At 35.4% G+C, this 25216-nt stretch overlaps 1 protein-coding gene and 1 non-coding gene across 2 annotated transcripts in view; both read left to right on the top strand.

Annotated features, from left to right (window-relative positions):
- Window positions 1–25216, top strand: part of DNAH14 (dynein axonemal heavy chain 14) — a 200405-nt gene that overhangs the window by 135271 nt on the left and 39918 nt on the right. Inside the window, exons 57-66 of the mRNA XM_033099365.1 lie at window positions 637–818; window positions 3211–3319; window positions 3832–3957; window positions 7615–7709; window positions 11081–11240; window positions 17174–17305; window positions 17690–17785; window positions 20736–20876; window positions 22255–22470; window positions 24837–25067. Of these exons, the coding sequence (XP_032955256.1) occupies window positions 637–818; window positions 3211–3319; window positions 3832–3957; window positions 7615–7709; window positions 11081–11240; window positions 17174–17305; window positions 17690–17785; window positions 20736–20876; window positions 22255–22470; window positions 24837–25067 (1488 nt within the window). The remainder of the gene's footprint in view (window positions 1–636; window positions 819–3210; window positions 3320–3831; window positions 3958–7614; window positions 7710–11080; window positions 11241–17173; window positions 17306–17689; window positions 17786–20735; window positions 20877–22254; window positions 22471–24836; window positions 25068–25216) is intronic.
- On the top strand, window positions 18413–18517 carry LOC117018727 (U6 spliceosomal RNA). The gene has a single exon (XR_004422303.1). It is a non-coding gene; the product is annotated as a U6 spliceosomal RNA (small nuclear RNA).

Genomic DNA, 25216 nt, shown 5'->3' on the forward strand with positions numbered 1-25216 from the left:
CTTGCAGCCTTACTTGTCCACATGTTCAAGGAAAGCAAAGGGCAAGAAGGTTAGAGACAGGGTGGAGCCAGGAAGAAAATCCAGCTGGGTCAAAGGTGACCAAGTGATTGGCTAGGCATGGTGGACTGGAAATGGGTAACCAGGTAATGAAGGTCTAAGTCAGTATTTTCTCCAAAACTAAGCAAAGGGGACACTCTTTCTACTCTAGTTTTGCCCACCTATGTATCCTTTGAGCCCTTACCTTTTTGCAGCTTTATTTTACTCAAGAAAATTGAGTATCTTGCTGTTGATCACCTACTTTAAGAAAGAAAGATGGGAAATAAAGAAGGCACCATAAACTTTGGCCATTAACAATGGTGTCCTAAATCTTGAGATGGCTGTAGCAGAAATGAGGGTTCAGCCTAGAAGGAGGAGTCTGGCGTGTCATTAATTATTAGCCAATTGTTGCCTCTTCCACCCTCACTCCACCCCAGCTATTAAAAATTATATATTCTTGGTCCCATTCATCCCGGGCATTTTTCTGCATCCCCACATCTCAAAATGATAAACTATTTCAAGTTATTCACATTCAATTTAATCTTTTTAATGTATATTTGGATTGCTTTCCCTTAATTCTCAAAAATTACTATTTTTCAGAACTTAAAAGAAAAGCTTGCTCCAACATGCGTTCAAATCCACAAAAGTATAAAAAATTTGAGCACAGAATACTTTCAAAAAACTAGAAGGCATTATTATGTCACTCCCAGTAGCTACTTCAGATTCATGGATACATTTGTGCATATTTTGAGGTCACAAGAGAAGGAAATGCAAACAAAGAGGTAAGACTTTGAGACCAAGTCAGATATATATATATATTACATTGGTGCTTTTATTTGTAAGAACAAGACACAAACACAAAAGAGGGAAACCATATCTGCCTTTTCCTTTTCCCTGGAGGAAAAGTCAAAAGCTGTGAAAGACCTTAAAACTCTGTTTAAATGGATGAGTAATTAAATTGACTTGTATTTTAGGAAGATCACTCTGGTATTAAAATTAGAATGGGAAATAAGTTGGAGAGAAACAAGAATAAGAAGATCTGAGTTATTGTAGTAATCTGTATGAGAACTTTTGAGGACCTGTCTAACATTCTTTGTTAAATCAAAGAATAAAATACTGAGAGTATCGATGTAATTGCCAATTTAAAGGGCATGAATGACAATATTCTTTTAGATTTTGAAAGCCCAAGAAGTAGGAATCATATCTTTTTACTTTTAAAAAAAGCTCCACAGTGCTTATTCCCTCTCTTGGTAGAGTTAGAACTAAAATTTTGTTCACTAACAGATTTGTAGTTTTCTGATTTTAAAATACTTAGTTGTATTGATTTTATTCCATACAAACTGTGTATTCTCAATTTTTTATTCTACTGAATAGTAAATGGAAAAATTTTAACTTTATGTCATAACTTCTTTTATTTAAAAAAAAAGTCCTTTTTATTTTAAAATAATTAGATTCACAGAAGTTGCAGAAATAGTACAGTTATTCATTTTCTTCCAATGGTTACATTTGACATAACTAGGACATTATTAGAACCAAGAAATTGGCATTGGTACAATGTGTGTATATAGTTATACGCCATTTTATCATATGTGTAGATTCGCATAACCACAACAGCAAACAGGATACAGAACGATTCCATCGCCTTAGAAATCTCCTTTGTTCTGCCCCTGTATAGTCAACACCGTCTGGCCTCCACCTGCCATTCCAAATCCCTTGCAACCACCAATTTGTTCTCCATCTCTCCATCTCATTGTAAGGGTTTATTCCTTACAATGAGGGAATGAGGTGGACTTCACTCAGCATAATACCTTTGAAATCCATTCAAGCTGTTGCATGTATCAAGTTAGTTCCTTTTATTGCTGAGGAGTATTCCATGGTATGGATGTCCCATTGTTTGTCTAACCATTCATCCAAGGAAGGAAGGGCTGTTTCCAACCTAGAGTGGTTATGAATGGAGCCGCTGTAAACATTTGGGTACAGGTTCTGTGTGGATGTAAATTTTCATTTCTCTAGGATAAATGCTAGGAGTATGATTGTTAGGTCACCTGGTAAGTGTATGTTGAGTTTTTTAAGAATATCCCAAATTCTTATTTAAAGTTGCTGTACCATTTTACATTCCTACCAGTGTATGAGGCATCCAGATTCTCTGTGTCCTTGCGAGCATTTGATATTGTTACTATTTTTTATTTTAACTATTCTAATAAGTGCATAATTATGTAGCATTGGAGTCTTAATGTATACTTTTCTAATGGCTAGTGATACTGAACATCTTCCCATGTACTTATTTGCCATCCACGTATCCTATTCAGTTTGATGTCTCTTCATATCTTTTGTACATTTTCTAAATGGATTATTCAGTTTTTTTCATTCTTGAGTTCTGGAAGTTCTTTATATATTTTAAGTTTGAATCCTTTGTCAGATATGTGGATTACAAATATTTTAGTCCATTTGGTAGCTTGTCTTTTCATTCTCTTAACAGGGTCTTTCACAGAGAAAAGGGTTCCAGTTTTGATGAAGTCCAATGTATCAATTTTTTTTCTTTTCTGAGTTGTGCTTCTTTTTTTATGTCTGAGAACTCCTCACCAAACCCTACATCCTCCAGATTTTGTCCTATTTTCTTCTAAAAGTATTACAGTTTTACCTTTTACCCTAATATTTGTTTTTGAGTTTATTTGTGTATAAGGTGTGAGGTTTAGGTCAAGTTTCATTTTATGGAGCCAATTTCTCCATCACCGTTTGTTTCCTACCTCTGTTGCTTTTGTACCTTCGTCAAAAATCAGTTGATGGTACTTGTGTGGGTTTATTTCTGGGTTTTCCATTCTGTTCCATTGATCTACATGTCTGTCCCTCTGCCAATGCTACGTAATCTTGATGACTGTCACTGTATAATCAGTCTCACAGTCAGGCAGAGTGATTCCACCCATTTTGTTATTCTTTTTCAAAATTATTTTAATTATCCTAGTTCGTTTGCCTTTTCATATTAATTTTAGAATAAGTTCAACTCTCTCTGCAAAAGAATCTGACTGCAACTTTTTATTGAATGAAACCTATGTATCAACTGGGGGAGAATTGACATCTTTACCATGTTGTCTTCCCACCCATGAACACAGTATATCTTGCTTTGCTAATGCTTTGTTGTGTCTTGTACCTGTTAATATATTTCATTTCCTTCAGGAGTCATTTTTATATGGGTCTCTCCAAGATCCTGGAAGCTACCACTCTAGTCACAGAGACACAGGAGCAGCTCTTGATTCTTGGCCCTCAGATAGAACAAAAAGCCAAGGTACATTTCACTTGAAATCTCTTTTTAAAGATTTTACAGTTTAATATAAAAAGTGTTTGAAAGCAAAGGCTCTGGTACTTGACAAACATGGGTTAGAATTCTTGCTTTGTTACCATGCAGCTGTGTAATCTCTCTCAGTCTCAGTTTTCTTATCTGTAAAACGAGAAAAGCAACAACAATAATAGCAAACTATTAACATAATTATATTTTAATAAATAAATGTGACAATAGGTATATAACTAATTGTAAAAACTCACAGAAAAATTTCACCGTTATTAGTTAAATCCATCTGAACTGTTCTGTGGTAACTTGCAAGCTGCCAAGTATTCTAAAAATCATTACATGTCATCATTCTTTATGTGTATTGTATGAAATGATATTTATTATCGTATCTGAACAAATATATTTCAAGCTGATTTTGATCAATTTTATAATGACGAAATGAGCTGTTTGAATTTCTCTTTAAAAAAGATATCATGCCTCTTAATAAGGAGATTTGTTTGGTTCATTAGGAAAAAGAAATCTTAATGGAAAAACTACAAAAAGATTCTCAAGTAGTTGAGAAAGTTCAGATGCTTGTTAAACAGGATGAAGAAATTATGACAGAAGAAATAAGAATTGTGGAAAACTATGTTCAGGTATAACTAAACTAGTATAATCAGTAAAAATCCTTTGGAGATTTGCAAAATTATTCCCTAGTCCCCAAATTGAAAAGGTCGGATTGACTGCTCTTTAATATACAGCACTCTCACTTTGGCTGCTTTTAATATTTATCTCAACAAATATTTATTGAGTACCTACTACATGTAAGACACTATTAAATGAAAACAGGGAGTACAAAGATGTAGGGTCCTTGTCCTTGAGAAAACTATGATCCTAGAAAGAGACAGATAAGTCAGTTCTCTGGTTAGTACAATGAACGGAAACTCATTCACGCCATATCAGAATACATGTGGTCTCCAAGAGGAGCATCTGCAGGAAACGAAGCAGCTCTAGGGACCGTCTCTTTGGTGTGTCACTTCTACTGACTAATTCTCTTTTTTTAAACTGGCCAATTCCCCTCCGTCCTTCTCCAGTCAGAATCTCAGCAGGAATCAGTCTGGAGGAGCAGATAACCAAATGTTCAACCCCGGTCTGATCAGTAGCCACCCCTGCTCAGAGGAGGTGGAGAGTGGACTTTCATTTGTCTTCCATATGCAAAGGTTTTTAATTAAGCAACTCCATCAATTAAAGTGTGTGTGTGTGTGTGTGTGTGTGTGTGCGCGCATGTATCTATACCCCCAAAACGTGTATTTATTTTATAAATGATATACATGAGCTACTATCATTAGCTAATATCCCAAAGCACAATAAATACCCAGGGCAAAGTTTATTATGAACAATAGCAGATGTGAATACATATTTCCAATAGTCCTTTCGGTGATTTCAAAATATTTGTTTGGCTTCTTGTCAGACCTGATTAGATCCGCATTGCTTTTACCTTATAACATGGCTGAAGAAGAGTCCATGTCAGGATAAGAGAAGTATCAGCCTGCCTTTTCCTCATTGTTGGACTTGTACTTCCGTTATTAACATGATCTTTAATCCAAGGTTTCTGTCAGAAACATTTTTAAGCCACCTGTCCATGTTTTAAGGGCTAAGTTACTTCAAGCTAGATAACATAATAGGTCAATCTCCTTACGTGGACCCGAGTGAACTGCACGACTTCCTAACTTGCTGAGCATTGAGGAAATGGGAGGCCAACCCTTCCAACTGGTGGAACTTCCCTCCTCCCTCAAGACGTCACATGAGTTTCACTGTGAGTGATCTATCACCTCTGCTAGGTCAACCACACGAAGGGGCCACTGTTCAACATTCATTAAATATGAGAACAGCTTCACTTCAATCTTTAATTTTTAGACCAAAAGAAAATGGATAGAGAGGAATTAATTAACAGGTGTGTGTTTGTTTTTGCCATCCTGCAAGAGGTAATCTGGCTTCAGTGGCAAATCCAAGTTTTGTAGGACCTAAAGCTTATACAATTTTGAGGCCATATTTTTTAAAACAATACAAAATTATCAGTTTATAGTTAGAGTGAATATTTATTTAAAATAAGTAAAGAAATCAAATAATATACAAATGTTTAAAAGCTGACAATTATTACAAACATCACAAAGTCTAGAAAAAATAACAATAATGTTTAGTAATGAAGTGCCTTATACACCCCGTAATGCCTTTTTTCCTGCATTTTTTCATTGCATACTGTGATCACTTCTTCATATGATAATCATTTTCTAATACCATTTCCTTATAGAACCTGTAGTAAAGTTGATCAAAATGTGTTTTTGATTTTTGATAGTTTAGAAAAGTTTCTTTCAACTTCTTAACTCATCACTGTTACGAACATTTTTATTAGGATTGCTGTCAAACTTGGTAAAAGTAGCAATGGCATTTCAAGGTTTCTCGTGCAGTGATTAATTTTCATTTTTTTATTTTTTAAGTTACTTTTTTCAGTTACAGTTGACATTCAGTATTATTTTATATTAGTTACAGGGCTACAGCACAGTGGTTAAGACGTTTATATACTTTATGAAGTGATCCCCCAATTAGTCTAGTACCTACCTGGCACTATACATACTTGTTGCAGCACTACTGACTATATTCCCTTTGCCGTACTCTACATCCCCATGACTGGTTTGTAACTGCCAATCTGTATTTCTTACTCCCTTCCTCTTTTTCACCCACCTCCCCATGCCCCCTCCCCTCTTGCCACCATCAGTGTGTTCCCTGTATCTATGAGTGTTTCTGTGCAGTGATTAATTTTAAATACTGTTTGAATTGAGAGCATTCATTAACCAGTTTTCCATCAATATCTTCATAATAGAGGTGTTTTCTGATACTCATATTTTCATTAATGTCAATATTTCTTGCAAACTCAGCCAGAACCTGAAATTTTTCTAGTGTGATCGTATGACCCATTTTTCCTCATTAATCAGATTATTAAATAGACCAAAAGCCAGAGCATTACTTCTTTATTTTTCCTTTTAATAAATTAATGTTTTTTCTGTGATCTGAAAATTTTCATTACATTTCACTCCTTGATATCAGAATAGTGTATTGGTTTTAACAATCACTTTTAACATTCCACAAACTTTTGTCTTAATTATTTGTAAATTGAAACTATAAAATAAGGCAACTTGCACGTATATCTATATAAGAAATCTGTACTTTCTCACTTATTTCATTGAGACATTCTAAAACATCTTTACCAGCGTCATAATTATTACCTGAAAACCCAGGAATTTTAATGAACTCTTTCTGCACAACTCGCATCAGAAAAAGGGAAAATATATAGTAGGTTTAGAATAGTATATGCTGCATTATCGAATATACTCATGAAGGAGTGAGCTTCCATTTTGAGTAGATGTCAGTGAAAATCTGACCATGTACCTTACAATTTCACACAGCTAATAAATGAAAGGATTCTCTACAGACCAGATTCTGGATCCATAAATTACAAACCTGTTTCTCCTCCACCACCCAGTACTTCTGGTGCCAGGCTCTATAGTACAAGTTTCTGTTAAAATATGACCTCTGGCCCTGCACCTTAATATCACATCACGAGGAAAATTGGAACTTTTTGGGAAGTAGTTCTAGAAGTCGTTCCTTTTGGAGCTAGCTTGCAACAACTTAATTATACAAGGAAGTAACTGTGAGCAATATAAATATAATTCCCTCTCAGCTCCTTAGCCAGATCCCTAAAATGTCCATAGCTATTTCAGCATCACCTGACATGATCAGAAACCTGATAAGGAGTGAGTTAAAAGTGTAAAGAGAAATTGGTCTTAACTGGTTACAGGTAAAATGCCTTACTTTTGCAGGTCTAACAAAAACACATGACGCTATAAACATACTGGCAGAGCTCTTTCCAGGGCGTTGGCAGGGGCCTGTGCAGAGGAGCGGCTCTGAGCTTTATAATAAAGCTTTATAAGAATTCCACCTTTAATTGCACCACTCCTCAAAAGGGCATAGCTAATACTACACTGAATTTCATAGAGAAGGCAGAAGCCATTCAATGCTTTTGCTTCTCACAGATAACTCCTCATCCAGGATTGAATGATGCACGATTACATTTGGGACTATAACACACTCTCCAACAGTGTAAGCATGTGTGTACACACCTAAGTCATGCAGATGCATAACTTACAGGCATTGTAAACATGTCAGATTATGTTTTCCAAGTTCAAAATGTAAAAATTTTAAATACACAACTATATTCATTTATATGTAGTTGGGGACTTACAACTTTATTGCAGAAAATTGCCCATGAACTGAAAACTGTACTGCCACCTCTAGACAAGGCAATTGCGGCTCTACGTGCCTTGGATAAAGCCTATGTCTCTGAATTAAGGTAATTTTATCTGTTTCTTTAGAGTTGGAAAATCTCGGGATAAAGCATAGATAAATAGTAAATGTTACTGGGTCTGTATTACATTTTCAGATTAAGTCATTTTTACCCATCTCGGTTACTTTAAAATTTTTATTATGTGTGTTATATGCTGTATCTAATCAATGTTATGGTACCATCAACAGTAAGGTATATCAGTATTTTATGTACCCTTAAGAAAGGAAAAATACTACCAAGTAAACTATATGACGTGCCCTTGGTTATAAACTGAATCCCAATCTCAGAGATGTAAAAATGTGCATCTTAGAACTGATAAAATACTGTGTTACTGGACTCAGTAGACTGGAAAGAAAAGCCATGGTGATTGTATGAGCGCCTGACCTGCAGTTCCAAAACTAAGTGAACAGTGTTCACAGCACTGCTGCTTGCGCCAGCCCAGCTATAGAGCACTGGGGAATGTGTAGGGGTGCAGAAACGCACATTGGATGCTGCACTGCTGGCCACTGCCACAAGGTGTCGCTATGGAAAGCACTTCCCCTTGTCCCCTTTCCCAAACCCAACCTCAGTGTGGGAAAAGCGATTAAAGAGAAGTTCATAAGAAAGTACAAGAAGAGATTAAATACTTTAAGGTACAAAGATTTGAACCTGAAGGTTCTAATTTGAATCTTTGGGTGAGATCATTCTTAACTTGAGTCCTCCAGCTCAACAAACAATAGAAATTTGCCTATTATATCTCAGAATGTGTTGAGCTTTCCATTATTTATAGAAAATAGTATTTAAGTTACAGATGCAGAAATGTGAAGCAAGTATACCCTGTTATTTATAACACATTATTAACTCTGGGAATAAAAGGGAGAAATGGCAAAAAAAAAGATTCTTTTTTAATCAATACATTCTTATAAGCAGAACAGAACATATCACAATGATGAAGATACTCCACCTAAAGTTGAAAAACAAATGCACAGACAGAGACAAGCAAGAAGAAGGAAACAATTTTTTCCCCTTTTTACCTCATTCATATGTATTCATTCGTATCCATTCATTCATTCATTCAGCGTGACATTGAGTGCATACTAGGGGCCAGGCCCATTTCAGGTGCTGAGGTTATAGCACAGTTAATGTTAGAGAAGTCCTCTCTGATGAGATGCCACTGAAGCAGAGAACTGAATGAAGTTTGGGTGTAAACTAGGAAAAATCTAGAGGAAGAGTATTCTAAGCAGAAGAAATGGAAAGCACAAGAGTCTTAACTTTAAGGCAGAAATGTGTTTGATGGGTTTCAGGAACTGTTTGTGGGTTTCAGGAGGGAGTGTCAGGCGATGACATCAGAGAAGTAGATCTTTCCCAACAGGACCCCTCTGTACCTCTGACTTTGTTCCAGAAGTTCTATTCTCTTAGCTTTTCTTTGGCAGATAGCCCCGAGACAGCGATCCGCTCAAATTCCCTCTGGCCTGATTTCTGAGGGGCAGTATGGTACAGTGGTTAAGCACAGGGCTCTGACCAAGCTTCCTGGGTTGGAATCCTGGCACTGCTGCTTTCTAGTTGCATAGTCTGTCTGTGCCTCACTTTCCGTTTCATACAGTGTCCCCAGTAACAGATGTTGAGAGAACTGGATGAGTTAAAACATGGAAAATGCTTACAATAGAGTATGGCATGAGGCAAGTGCTCAACAAAAGCTGCTTCCATGCTAAGAGGTTTCCTCTGATAAGCAAGCCCTTCTTCCTGGCCTGGTACTACAAAAGCTAAAGAAAACTGGCCTTGCTATTGAATTTGTTGTATGCGCCTTTTTTTTTTTTTAAACACACTCCCTTGCGATGTTGCTAATGTGCATTTCACTTCATTTCCAAATGCCAGATAAATGAAATGTCTCGTAGTATGATCTTTGTTGCCATTCTTACGACACGCAGGAACGACATGTAGCAGGCGCACAGTGCTGTTTCCATCGTCCAAACGCTAGTGATTGCCCCGTGGCTGGGCAGCCCTTTGCCGATTTGCAACATTAGCCACTAGAAGAAGGAAGAAGACAGTAGGAATGCAGACTGAAGGATGCAGCGAGGGTCCACGACAGAGCACTTCTGTGTAGTAACGGAGGACTTGAACGCGGCTTTCCAGTGGGGACAGCATTCACTTTCAATCTAATATTTGTTTCTGGAAAGTGGCACGTAGATTAGATTATAGTCAATTCAATCCTATTTTCCCTTCAATTTACATCAAAATTTCATAGATAGTACATTTTGTCTGAATTTCACTATATTCCCATTGCAGTTGCTTTAAAAAGAGTCAAACCTAGGCAAAGTTGAAGAAAAGTTTGTTTTTGGAACTCTCATTTCTCCTCTGTGAACCTTGTCTTTTTTTTCCCTAGTTCTGTTAGTATCTTTCTCATTATTTCAGAAAAGCCAGGCTGATAATCTCAGAAAAGCAAATTAAATTAGTTCAAAATAAAGTGTTAATGATTCAATTATTTAGTCCCCCTGAAAAATAGCTATATTTTAAAAGATTGTTAAAGAGAACAAAGATTACTAGAATTGAATGAATCTCTTGGCAGCCCCTGTAGATAATTTTGTACATAGAAAGTTGGCTTTGTTGTCTTCCTTCTTTTAGGAAATCTATACGATTTTCATTTGGGGAAGACTCATTACCCTGGACAGACCTGTCCCTTCTGTTCCGAGGCCCAAATACCGTTGCACAGCAACCACCACCCTTGTGACTTTTCATTGAAACTTCCTTCTTGTGAACATTATTCTGACCTCTGGATTTCCCAAGTGTTCGCTTCTCGTCAGAGGTGCAGTGGCCTGTCACCTGATCAGGACACAGCTAAGAGGCAGTTTCCAATGATGACATTATTAATAACTTGAGAGAGAAATGCCCGTGTATTCCCCTTCCCCCAACTCTGTTGTATCAGTGATCTTTATGGTAGGAATTTTAAATCAGGATGAAGAAAAGTCAGAGGATGTATTTAAGGGAGGTTGCACCTTACAGCACCCCTTAAATCACAAGAGTAGGGCTGACACCCAACTACCCTCCCGTGCGCACACACACACCCAATGTCTCTGTCAAATAGTCTTCAGTAAATCAACACTGGGATGAAATAGGAAGAACTCTACAGAGAATACTTTTACAATGAAAAGAATTAACCTCTGTGATGTTATACATAATTAAAGTGCATGCATTTTATCTTCTTAGAGCAAAGATACCCATATATCAAAGATACCCAAATTTTTAAAGATATCCAAATAATGAAAAAAGCTATAGGTTAGCAAATAGTTTTCCTTATGAAAATACTTGTTAAACATCTGTATATATTGTCTTCTAGATAGTTTACAGGATGCATTCGATTTGAATTGTAAAGTTGATTAGACTTTCACCGTATATTACAGAGTATACACGCGTCCTCCTTTCCTTGTACTGACTGTCATGAATGCAGTTTGTATTCTTCTGCAAAAGAAACCTAACTGGGCTACAGCAAACTTACTTCTTTCAGAGACTGGTTTCCTAAAGAAATTGATTAACCTTGACAAGGACAGCATACCTGAGAAGGTAAAAAGTTAATCGCTAATTTATGCATAACAGATGCATTCCATATTTATAACCTGTAGAAGTCAAAATGAATATTAAAATTGGAATTTTCTAGTAGAATTAGAAGACAATGGTGGGAGTTAAAAGGTCAGCAAGCAAGCTGTATCTCCAGATATAATAGGTTTCCTCGAAGTGTCAAGGAAAAGCAATAGGTCATTGAAATTGGAAAAGGTCATGTCTGAGAATCTCTTTAAATAATGAGAATAGAGAATAGGCTAATAGTGGGAGAAAGTCTTTTTGGATGGTTTGCATTACACTATGAGTAGATAAATGTTTGAGATTTTTCTTGAGATACAACTGACATATAACATTGTATTCATTTAAGGTGTACAACAATGATCCAATATTTGTATATATTGCAAAATGTTTACCACAGTAAGTCTGGTAAACATCCATCACTACACATGGTTTCGTTTTTTTCTTGTGTTGACCACTTTCAAAATCTGTTCCCTTAGCAACTTTCAAATATGCAATCTACAGTTATTAACTGTAGTCACCATGCTGTACATTACATCCCCAGGAATTATTTACATTATAATTGGAAGTTTATGCCTTTTGACCACATGCACCGATTTTGCCTGTGCCCAACTCCACACGTCTGGCAACCATTGATCTATTCTCTGTTTCTATGAATTTGGTTTTTTGTTTTAGATTCCACATATAAATGAAATTATACAGTATTTGTCTTTCTCTGCCTGACTTACTTCACTGAGCATAATGCCCCTAAGGCCCATTCATGTTGCATTTTGACATGGCAGAATAATAATCCATTGTGTGTGTGTGTGTGTGCGTGCACTCACCGCATTTTCTTTATCCACTCATCCATCAATAAACACTTAGGTTGTTTCCATGTCTTGTCTATTACACATGTATTGCAATGAACATGGTGGTGCAGACGTATTTTCAAGTTTGTGTTTTTGTTTCCTTCAGATAAACACCCAGAAGTGGAATTGCCAGGTTATATGGTAGTTGTATTTTTATTGAGGATTCTCCATACTGTTTTCCATAGTGGCTGCACCAATTTACATTCCCACCAACAGTGAACAAGGATTGCCTTTTCTTCACATCTTCGCCAACATTTGTTATCTCTTGTCTTTTTGATAATAACCATTCTAAGAGATATGAGATGATACCTCTTGGTGGTTTTGATTTGTATTTCCCTGATGATTAGTGATGTTAAGCATCTTTTCATGTATCTGTCAGCTTACCTGTATATCTTCTTTGGAGAAATATCTATTCAGATCTGCCTATTTTTAATCCAGTTGTTTGTTTATTTGCTATTAAGTTGAATGAGTTCTTTATATCTTTTGGATATTAACCTCTTATCACATATATGGTTTGCAAGCATTTTCTCCAATTAAGTAGGTTACCTTTTCATTTTGTTAATGGTTTCCTTGGCTGCGCAGAAGATTTTTAGTTTGATGTCACACTTATTTAATTTTGCTTCTGTTGCCTTTGCTTTTGGTGTCAAATCCAAAATCATCTTTGACATTGATGTAAAGGAGCCTACCACCTATCTTTCCTTCGAGGAGTTTTATGGCTTCAGGTCTTACACTCAAGTCTTTAATCCATTTTTAGTTTATTTACAGTGCATTTTAGTCATGTACAATGTAAACTAGGGGTCCTATTTCATTCTTTTGCATGTGGCTGTCCAGTTTTCACCATTTATTGAAGAGACTGTCCTTTCCCTCATTGTATATTCTTGGCTTCTTTGTCATAAATTAATTGACCATATATGCATGGGTTTACTTCTGGGCTCTATATTCTGTTACATTGATCTATGTGTCTGTTTTATTGCTAATACCATACTGTTTTGATAAATATAGTTTTGAAAAATAGGTTGAAATCAGGAAGTGTAATGCCTCCAAATTTGTTTTTCTTTCTCATAATTGCATTGGCTATTTGCGGTCTTTTGTAGTACCATACAAATTTTAGGATTGCTTGTTTTATTTCTGCAAAAAATACTATAGGAACTTTGATAAGGATTGCATTGAATCTGTAGATTGTTTTGGGTAGCATGGACATTTTAATAATATCAATTCTTACAATCTATAAACATGAAATACCTTCCCATTTATTGTGTCTTCTTCCATTTCTTTAATAAATGTCTTACAGTTTTCAGTGTACAGAACTTTCACCTCCTAGGTTAAATTTATTTCTAGGTATTTTTTATGTAATTCTAAATGGGAATTAATTCTTAATTTCTCTTTCTGATAGTTCATTGTTGGTATATAGAAATGCAATTTATTTTTGGTATGCAGATTTTGTAACCTGCAAATGTACTGAATTTGTTTATTAGTTCCAACACTTTTTTGGCGGAGTCTTTAGAGTAGTCTAGATATAATATGTCATCTGCAAATGATAACAGTTTTACTACCTCTTTTCCAATTTGGATGCCTTTTATTTCTTTTTCTTGCCTAATTGCCCTGGCTAGGACTTCCAATACTATGTTGAATAAAAGTGTGATTTATTCCTGACCTTAGAAGAAAGTTTTCAGCTCTTCCTTATTGAGTATGATGTTAGCTGAGAACTTGTCATATATGGTTTATTATTTTGAGGTATATTCCCTCTATACCCTATCTGTTAAGTAATTTTATCATAAATGGATGCTGAATTTTGTCAAATGCTTATTCTGCATCTGTTAGGATGATCATATGATTTTTATCCTTCATTTTGTTAATGTGGTATATATCATTGATTGATTTTTGGACGTTGAACCATCTTTGCATTCCCTGGAATAAATCCCACTTGATCATGGTTTATGATCCTTTTAGTGTATTGTTGAATTTTGATTACTAATATTTTGTTGAGAATTTTGCATCTGTGTTCATCAGGGATATTTACCTGTAATTGCTTTTTTTAGGGTGTTCTTGTCTAGGGTTTTAGTTTCAGGGTAATGCTGGCCTCATAAAATAAGTTTGGAAGTTTCCCCTCTTTTTCTATTTTTGAAAGAGTTTGAGAAAGATTGATATTAATTATTCTTTATATGTTTGGTATAATTCACCAGTTAAGCCAACTAGTCCCAGACATTTGTTTGTTGGAAGGATTTTGATTATTGAGTCAATCTGTTCAGATGTTCTATTTCTTTATGATTCAGTTTTGGTAGATTGTATGTTTCTAGGAATTTATCCGTATCTTTTAGGTTGTTCAATTTGTTGGCATATAATTATTCATAGTAGTCTCTTATAATCCTTTGTATTTCTGTAGTATCAGTTATAGTGGCTTCTCTTTCATTTCTGATTTTATTTGTTTGAGTACTCTCTGTTTTTTCTTGGGGCTTCTAGACACAGGTTTTTCGATTTTGTTTATTTTTTTCAAAAAAACATGTTAGTTTTATTGATCTTTTCTATTGACTTTTTAGTCTCTGTTTTACTTATTTCTGCTCTGATCTTTGTTATTTCCTTTTTTCTACTAACTTTGGGCTTCATTTGTTCTTCTATTTCAAGTTCCTTGATGTGTATTAAATTAGAAGCCTGCCCCTCAGGATCTAAGATAAGCAAATAGGCCTCTTTCATTGAAATTCTAGGCAGTCTTCAGTCAGCTGCCTCTGTGCTGGGCGCTGGAATGGTTGAGTCTGGTGAGCCCTTTAAGAAATGTTTTTTTCAGTTTGCAATAAACTTATGGGTCTTGTGGATGCAAGCCCTGTTGGCTTTCAAAGTGGCTCTTCTCTCGGGTACAAATCTTAAAAGTTGGGGTGCCAGATGTGAGGTTCAAAACCTTCGCTTCTCAGGGACAAGCTAGGGTTCGTGCATTCCCATCCAATTGTGGGTCACTACACCAAGAATGCAGTTAATGGTGAGAGTGTGTCTTCGCCTCTCCCACCTATTTCAAGATGTATTTTTTCTCGTTTGCCCAATTCATAGAAGTTACTCAGGTAGTGTTTGGGTTTCTTTCAGAGATAATTATTTCATATGTAGCTGTAGATTTGGTATCTCCATGGTGTCTCTGGATTTCTGAGATTTATTTTTATTTGTGTAACGAATGTTTATATATCTGTGCCAGACACTGTTCTGAGCACTTTACAAATATTAATTCATGTGGGAGGAGATGGGGGACAGATTGGAGCACAGAAAAAAATCTCAAGAAGGTAAGATAGTCTGGACACCTAGTGCAGGGTTTTGCTGGAGCAGATTTAATTCAGAAGACTATAGATTTACTGTAGGACTTCAATAGTACAGCCAGAGCATTGGAGTCAGCTGTGGAGTTCAGGGCACTAGCAGAGTGGGGCAGAACACGCTGGACAGGTAAGACTTGTAGGAAGAGGAAAAAGGAGTTGGCAGGGTAGGCAAGAGGTTATAAGGGCTTGGACCAAGGTACTGTAGATAGAAGTATAGAAAAGCCAAATGCCACTGCTGTGGCCACCAGCCAAGTAATGCTTATAGCCACCAGAAGCTGGAAGAGGCAAAGAACAGATTGTCCCCTAGACCCCCAGAGGAAGTACTGCTCTACCTACACCTTGATTGCAGAGTTCTGGTCTCCAGAGAATAAATTGTGAGAGAATGAATTGCTGTTGTTTTAAGTCACCCAGTCTGTGGTAGCTTGTTACAATGGCCACAGGAAACCAATACAGATTTTGGTACCAAGAAGTGGTTGCTGCCTTAACATACCTAAAAATGTAGAAGTGGAACTGGATAATATGTAGGGACTGGGAGAATATCGAAACTGGGATATTTCATAGGAGCTGAGCTAAGAGCTAAGTTGAGGGGAAGACAGACAGATCTGTAGACATATAGATGGCACTGTCCTAGGCTGAAGGCCATGAACTCATTCAATAAACACTTGTGGGGTATCTCCCTTGGGAGAGACAGTATGATAGATTACAAGGCCAGTTCACTCCTTGATGTTATGAAGCGTACATTGTGACAGGGACGACAGACAATAAATAGCTAATAACGCAAGTAATTAGTTGTAATGATGATCTCTGCTATTAGGAAGTATAGGGTAGTATCTGAACAAGGTGAATTTTTTAATAGAATGTTCGTGTTGATACCTACATTATTCATGAGGTAATGCAACAGCTTCTCATTCTGAAGCATTCTTGGCAAAAATGATTCCCTGTAGTTCTGTTTAGATTTTCAAGCTAAAAATAATTAATAACTCATTCAAAGAAATGATTCAAAGCCTAACCGTTTTTCATATGATAATAAGAACCCCAATAATAAATTGAGAATGGACCACCGGCCATTTAAATTATTCAGCAAAATGGTTTTGTCCTTTCAGGCAAAAGAGAAAATTCCTGGTTGGAAAGGAAGGGAAAAGAAATTTCAGTCTGAGAAAGATTTCATTCTGATTATGGCTCCCAAAAGTAGATGAAAAATACTGTATGTCTAACTCTAAACTAGGTTGCACCGTTTAGATAAAGTGTATCTGTGGGTTTGTGACACAACCAAGCTAGAGAATGTCCTCAGTGAACCCCAATGTGTCCCAGGCTACACCACGTCATTGACTAGCCACATCTTTGAACAGGGCCTCTGCCCTGGCAGTATGACTGCTGGGGGGTAGAAGGTGGAGGATGGTATCCCCAGTCACCTCCCACCTGAGGTGCACGAGGAGGACACTTCGGACCTCTGTGTGCACCAGATTTCACACAGCTGCAGAAAGTTGACCTGTTTTCTTTTTGTTTTAAAATGAAGTTCCTTTTTAAAAGCTATAGCAAAGCTACTACAACAACAATAGCAATGACAAAATGTTTATAATAGAGGCTTTTCCCCTCTTCTTAAAATCATTACTGGTACTAACGCCAGTTTGTACCTCAGTATGTCTTTGATTCTACTGTTGAAGAGTAGTTGAGTATTCCTTACGTGAAATAAAATGTCGTTCTAATGTAGATTGGGGAAAACTTCAGATCAATAATATTACTTTTTCACGTAATACACAAACTGTATTCTCTCTAGGTTTTTGTGAAGCTGAAAAGAATTTTAATGTTACCTGATTTTAACCCAAACAAGGTTGCTCTTGTTTCTCTTGCTTGTTGCTCTATGTGCCAATGGGTGATAGCTTTGAATAACTACCATGAAGTACAGAAGGTATGCTTTTTTCTCCTAATATCTCTAACAATTTGGAAGTGACACATCATAGTGAAGAAACATCCAGAAATCATTTTTACTGAACAATGCTCAAGTGAACTTCTATGGAAAGAATACCTAATGAAAAACATTTTAATCGAATATATTACACTAACTTACACGGATATCAAGTGCTTCTGTCAAATTATTTATGGCAACTATGCTATTCTTTTATTTGTTTTAATATGTTTCACCCTATCAAACTACTTTATATTTCTTTTCTACACATAATTCTAGGAAAGTTAATTTTAAGAGTTGACACACATGCCTTTTAAGCATAAGTGGCGTTTTTAAAAGTAAATTTTACTTTTTTTTAGCACATAAAGTTGCGACATTCTTTTTCAGCTGGTGGCCCCCAAACGAATGCAAGTAGCTGAAGCCCAAAATGTTCTAAAAATTGCACAACAAAGATTGGCTGAAAAACAAAGAGGTTTACAGCTGGTAAGAAATGTTTTCACTTGTTAAACTGTTTACACCTTTATGAACTAGATAAAAACATCAGGCAAAAGTCATTATCTCACTAGAGCTTATCACTTTAAGATAAAATGGGGATAATAAAAAAGGTGGTAAGAGATTAATTATGACTAAGTAAAGAATATAGATGCTATATGTAAAGATCTTAGGACCTGCCACGTAATAAAACACTCAGTAATGTTAATTGATAATGTCAATAATATATTAGTTTACTATTTTACCAAATTTCTCCCAGGAGATATTTGTAACTTTAGTCTACCAAAGTTACTGACACTTACTCAGTATCAATCTGTGTTCTTAAAAAACTGCTTTATATCAATTACTCTTTTGCTTCATAAAGACATGGTTATTCCTTAAATGTCTTGGTTTTAAATTAAAGCAGAGTATCATTTTGAGACCTAGAACTAGAATTGAGACTATCAATCCCTGGCACGTCTTGAGCTCACGTGCACTTCAAGAGTGGATGCAGTAATACACTTCAGAGGTGGCTGTCCAGCGGGCCTATTCAGCCCGTTGGACATCTTTTGTTTGGCCTGTACAGTCTTTCTACCCACCCCCTACAGTTTGATGTAGCTATCAAAATGTTTCAATTTGGTGCTCACTTCGGCAGCACATATACTAAGATTGGAGCGATACAGAGATTAGCATGGTCCCTGCGCAAGCATGATACGCAAAATTTGTGAAACGTTCCATATTAAAAAAAAGTTTCAATTTGGGGTTTCATTTAAAAATCTGAATTTCTATGTTCTCTTGAAAATGTAGGCAGTCTGGCAACCCTGGGCGAGCATTCTCACTTGGCTACAATAAGATCCTGACTTACTTCGAGCCTTTATATGACCTGCCTGTCCCCACAGGCGTTGCTCACAAACTCAGATACCTAAAAAGTATTGGGCTTTGTTTGAAGGTTTTTTTCAATTTTGGTATTTACTCAGTTCTCCTGATATCCATGATTTTGTGTGTGTATTTAGCATTTTCATTTATTTATTCAACAAATGGTTATTTACATATAATATTGTTGTTTTGGTTTTTGTTATTAAATGGTAGCCAAGAGAGACAAACTGTAAATTTCAGTTAGACTCTTACTCACTAATATTCCGCATTCCCTTCCAGCTCTCAACCACAGGCTTCCTAATATTTTCTAATATTTTAACTGATGGAACTCAAATAAGTATATTTAAAATGTACATTTTTACACTTATATTTTAAATTCAGTGTAGTACATAGTTCACACCATTGGCTTTATTTACACTGTCTGTTGAGGCTTTTTCCTCACTCAGCTATGTACTGTCTCCCATTTTAAAAGTAAGTATTTTGTTCACCTGGATCCTAATATAAAAAATATTTCTGAAAAATCTTGGGAATTTAGGGAAAATAGACAATGCCAGAACTTACTATATTGCATGAGCATTCATTAAAACTGTTACCTGGAGGGAACACAGTGCCTGTCATATAATAGAAATTTCATGTGTTTAATAGAATCAGTAAGCCCTGCACTTTAATATTTAAATAACTCACTAGGTCATGAGTAGCAAGAAAGTTTTCTCAGAGGAATCAAAATAGGAGAATGAGCAAGCAAACAAAACAACATAATATATAAAAGAGTAAACAACTGAATAATTATTATGGGTGAACCAGGAATAAATAATAAGTCGCTAAAGTAAGCATACCAAAAGTAGCTAATGTGTGTATCTTTTGTAAAAATTAGGTATTTTCATCAGGATCTTTAAAATAGGAGGAGAAATTACAAATCACAAACTGTATTCAATAAGCACAATTTTACATATATATGTTTATGTATTTTTTTATATATATTAGGTTGGTGCAAAAATAATTGTGGTTTTTGCAATTTTTGACCTTTTAAACCATAATTACTTTTGCACCAACCATATAAGCCAAAACTTTGGATTATATATATATATACACACACACACACACACACACACATATGTATGTACAGATATATATATATATATATATATATATATATATATATATATATATGGTTGATATATATATGGTTGGTGCAAAAGTAATTGTGGTGCAAATATATATATATATACACACACACACACACACACACACACACATATATACATATGCATAATTGTGTGTATATACCATGTTCAAGTCTCCATGCTAAGCTCTGTGTTCCAAGATTTTGAGACATGGAAATCTTTCAAAAATACAAATAACATACAAGGATAATAAAACTGTAAGATCACAACTCGAGATAATATTGGACAACTTATAATTACTTCTCAAGTGACTGTTATAAACATTACATCAGTGTGGATTGGACAAGATGACTTCATGACAGCGAGAAGTTGATAAGGATTTTTAAGAATGCCCAGTGGAGGTTTTTCTTAACAGGACCAAAACTTTGGATTATATCCTTAAGCAATCATTTCTGTGAGAATTCACCAAATGTTTTGGAGCAATGATATTATCAAGATAAGTGGTAATTTAATAAAATTATCAGGTATTCATGAAAACATGTTCCTTACAGCCTAGGGATAATTTAATAATCAATTCCTTCTACCAGCATAACTACAAAAATTCATTAGCTCTTCTGTGCTGGTCAGTAAATCTGGGATGAAAAAAGTTCAATCATTTTCTTAGAGAAAAAACCTGAATATGTGAAGAATAAATCAGAAATTGATGAATCAAATGCTAAGATTATAAGAAAATCTACTGAGGAAGATTGTTTTAAATAACATCTAAAACAAACTTCTATGTCAAGGAATCATTCATTTAATTAATATGATGTACATTTTCATTGGTAATATAATCCATCTTTCCTGGAAGATTTTTCAAGATGTGAAAATGAAGTGGTTACATCCTATATTAATATAAATTTGAATAAGCTCTTGATGCACAATGAGAGTAAGATTTGTCTCAATAATGAATTGTCTTTTAGATTGAAGAACATCTGCTGTGTTTGCAGGCAGCTTACAAAGATATCGTTGCTGAAAAGGAACTATTAGCAAATCGAAGAAAACTGGCCACCAGGCGCTTGCAGTGTGCATCTGTCTTACTAACTACCCTGGAGGATGAGAAGGTGTGACTTTCTTTTGTTTTCTGTCTCCTTCATTGCTTTCTAATTGACTTGACAAACCCCAAGATGTTATTTTCACAGAAGGCCATATAGAGAGAGAGAGAGAGAGAGAGATATAGAGAGATACAGATGTAGATGTATATATTTATATATATATGTATGTATAGCTCCTATTTTACTATTCATTTTCTTATTGAGATCAATCAGCAGTCCTATTCAGATAAAAATAAAGGCGTCCTGGTCAAGTAGTCCTGAAACAGAGATAACAGACTAAAAGATCAGCAGTTGTTTTCTCTCGGTCCTAGGCAGCAGTACACTTTTGTCTCTAAGGCCCAAAGTAAACTGTCAGTGAGTATGTCAGAGTATTCCTTTTTCTAGCATAGGAGCAACCCAAGCTGAATGAATAAAACATGGGTAGGGCGGAAGGGAAGAGATGTCACTAGGAAGGAAAAAGAAAATTTTATTTTGTTCTGTCAATCTCTGACATCTTTTATCTTACCTTTTTACTTCTCTTCTAATTCATCTTCCTTCTCTATACTTGGATCCCTACTGAGCTGACTAGAATTTTGGTTTAGTCATACCTTAGCTATCTCAAAGGATGTTACAAAGTTCTCAAGATAATTTTAATTTAGTTTAATTATTTGAATAGATACATATCATGGAAGACTCCTACAGGGCAGGAAGAAGAAAGTTATGAAATCAGACCAATCAGAGGGAGACAACTTCCCTCGAAGACAATCGATGTCCTTGAGGGCCAAGTATTTGTTGAGAGGCAGTGGAACATCAGCATTATCCCAGATTTTAGGCTGCCAAAAGAGAGGTTCTTGCTCAGCATGCTTTACTTATTGACCAGTTAAGCACATACCTGGTTGTGGAAGGAGGCCATAGAGCCAGACCCCAGCTGCACCCTTCAGAAGCTTTGTGAACTTGAGCAAGTTGCTTAAATTCTCTAAACTTCAACTTCCTCATCTTAAAATGAAGTCAGTGGCTTTTATGTAAAAGGATACTGAAAGAGTCAAATGAGGTTTTCAAAGGAAAGTGTCTGTCAGATAAGTAAGGCTTCAATAAATATTGGTCACTATTATTATTGAGCATGATTAGTAATATAATGAATTGATTTTTTTTAATTACCCTGATTTATTACACAAAGGATTTGAAATGGCTATCAATCTGAGCAAATATGACACTATTGACAAACCCAAGAATAGGATTCATGTTCCCCTCAAAAAAGTTTGTTTTTTAATATTGTCCATTATTAAGTAAAATATAACTACAGTATAAGAGTGATAGATCTAACTTGGAGACCATTAAGATCCAGAATGTCTCATAATAGTATATTTTACAGCAAATATCAATAACTCATTTTTACTTCAACATTTAGACTCGATGGCAAGAAATAATCAATCGAATAGACAGCAAGTTGGAAAGAATTTGGGGTGACATAGTTATTTCAGCAGCATGCATTGTCTACAGTGGAGTGTTAACAGCAGAATTTCGCCAGTTGATTGTGAATAAGTGGGAGAATCTTTGCACTGAAAACAACATTTCTTTGTCTTCTAACTTTTCTTTAATTGAAGTCATGGCACAAAAACATGAGGTAGAAACTTTTCTATTCAGTTAAGTGGCTACTATTATTGATTTGGATTTTTTTTGTTTTTTTGCATGTGTGTGCATTTGTTTGGCTTGGATCTTTTCCCCAAATTATGTTGATAAATGAAAATACTGAAGTTTGTTCCAGGCCTTAAAATTGTTTTTAAGTTATAGTTCTAATGCCCCAACTAGTTATATCTCCTGTTTCTCATACTCTGGGCAAAAGTCACAAAATATCCTTTTTCTCTTTGTAATCTTACTGACCTATTTAATAAATATAGCCAATTTCTCGCCCTGAAACTCCTTTCATTAATAAATTGGTGAATTTATTAAACTATAGGTAGTAGTCTTAGAAATGGCCAAAAATATAGAACTCACACTTATTAACTTATCAATAAACATTTATCTAAGTAAGTTCTATGCTGATGTTGAGAGGATAAAAAAACACACTTTTTTTCATCCCCAAAGATTAATTTTAGATTGGTTCCCCTGCTGAAAATGCAACTTAAACTGACCATTCAACCTACGAAGTCTCAGAAGCAAATATTGACTTATTTTCCTAATGTTAATAACAAATTTAAACCCAAATATATCAACAATTATATTAGATGACAATAGACTAAATGGTTTGGTTAAAAGGCTAAGATTATAAGACTTTATAAGAATATAAACCAAAACACAAAACAGAAACCATATGTTATTTAGAAAGGCTATATCTAAAACATAAAAATAGGCAGTAGAAAATAGGAGGAAATTTACCATAGATTACTTTAAAAAGGACAAAATAGACTTTAAGGCAGAAAGGGATTACTAGAATTATATAAGCTTATGTTGCAATAAAAATTGATTAATTCTCCAAGAATATGTTAACAATTCTAAATTTTTTTGTACCTAATAACATGGCCTCAAATAATATAAGGCAAACATTAAAAGAACTACAGATAAAAATGGACAAATCTACAATCATAGTGAAAGATTTTAACACACTTCTTTCTGTAACTCATAAAGAACACAAGAATCAGAAAGAATAGAGAAGATGTGAACAACATCAACAAATGAATTTAATAGGCATATATAGAACACTGCAGCCAACACCTGCATGTTTCACTTTCTATGAGAGCACGTAGAGAACATTACCAAACTTGACCATGTAATGGACCACAAATAAAATTTCAGCTAATGTCTAAGGACTTAAATCAGAGCATGTTATCTGATCATGCAATTAAAATTAAAATGCAATTAAGCTAGAAGTCAGCCATTAAAGATTTCTTTGAAAATCCCCATCTTTCTGGAAATTTGGAAACACTCCTTAACTAAACATAGGTCAAAGAAGGAATTGGAATTGAAAACAATGAAGCATTGGTGAAAGGTTTCCAATCCTTTGAGACTGGAAACGTGACAAAGGGTTGTCCACTATCTCTACTTGTGTTTAACACTAGCAGAGATCCTAGACAATGCAGTACGGCAAGAAAACGAGATAAAAGATCCTAGGATTGGAAAGAAGAAACAAAAAAATATACATAAAATTTTCAGGTGGTATATTATGTACCTAGAAAATCCAAGAGCATATGTAGGTATACCATGAGCATTAATAAAAGTTTAGCAATTGAAGTCAACATACAAAAACCAATTGCATTTCTCTACACCAGCAACAGACAGGGTGAATGATGTTTTTAGATACCATTTATCATAGCATGAAAATGAATCTATCAAAACGTTGTGTAAAACTCATAGAAATAAAACCATAAAATGTTGAGATAAATTTTAAGAAACCTATACAAACAAAGAGGTATGCTGTGTTCACGAATTGGAAAACTCAATATTCTGAAGTTGCCGATTTTTTTCCAAATTAATCTATAGATCCAGTGTATAGTAGTCCCCCCCTTATCTGCAGGGGATATGTTCCAAGACCCCCAGTGAATACTTGAAACCACATATAATACCAACCCCTGTATATACTGGGGTGTTTATATATGTGCATATGTACAGAGGGTGCCAAAAAAAATGTATACACATTTTAAGAAAGGAAAAAGCTGTATTAAAATTGTAATACTCAGTATATACTGATAAGAAAAGATGAATACAAGTCATGTGTATACATTTTTGGGGCACTCTCGGTATATATACACACACATACCTTTTCACTTACGGCTTCTCTTTGGCATATCTGAATTACCAGCATCACTGCTCTTGTGTTTGGGGGCCATTTTTAAGTTAAATAAGGGTTACTTGCCATAAGCACTGCAACACCACAACAATTGATCTGATAACTGAGATGGCTGCTAAGTGACTAATGGACAGGTGTATCCTGTAGGATATTGAAGATACAAAGAAGTGTATGAAACACTGAAAGCACTAATGATTTCATTCCAGATCCATCAATGGTATCATCAGGGGCTACCTCTTGATCAGTATTCCACAGAGAATGCTATCTTGATCAAGCACGGCCTGCAGTGGCCACTGCTAATTGACCCCCATAAGCAAGCACACACCTGGATCCGTCAGATGGAAGGATCTAAGCTGCAAGAGCTCTCCTCTGAGGATAGCAATTACATCCAAAAAATAGAAAACGCTATGAAAATAGGAGGGAGTGTCCTCTTGCAGGTATTTGTACACAATTGCCTAATTCCCTAATTCCATGCAGTTGACACATATATTTATGCACTGGGCGAAAAGACTGAGAGCTTTAAGTGACAGATAACTTTGTCAGGGGAAAAATACTTGCATATATACTCATACAGTGAGTTTTCAAT

The sequence above is a fragment of the Rhinolophus ferrumequinum genome, chromosome 27 (genome assembly GCF_004115265.2).
Source record: "Rhinolophus ferrumequinum isolate MPI-CBG mRhiFer1 chromosome 27, mRhiFer1_v1.p, whole genome shotgun sequence".
Lineage (NCBI taxonomy): Eukaryota > Metazoa > Chordata > Mammalia > Chiroptera > Rhinolophidae > Rhinolophus > Rhinolophus ferrumequinum.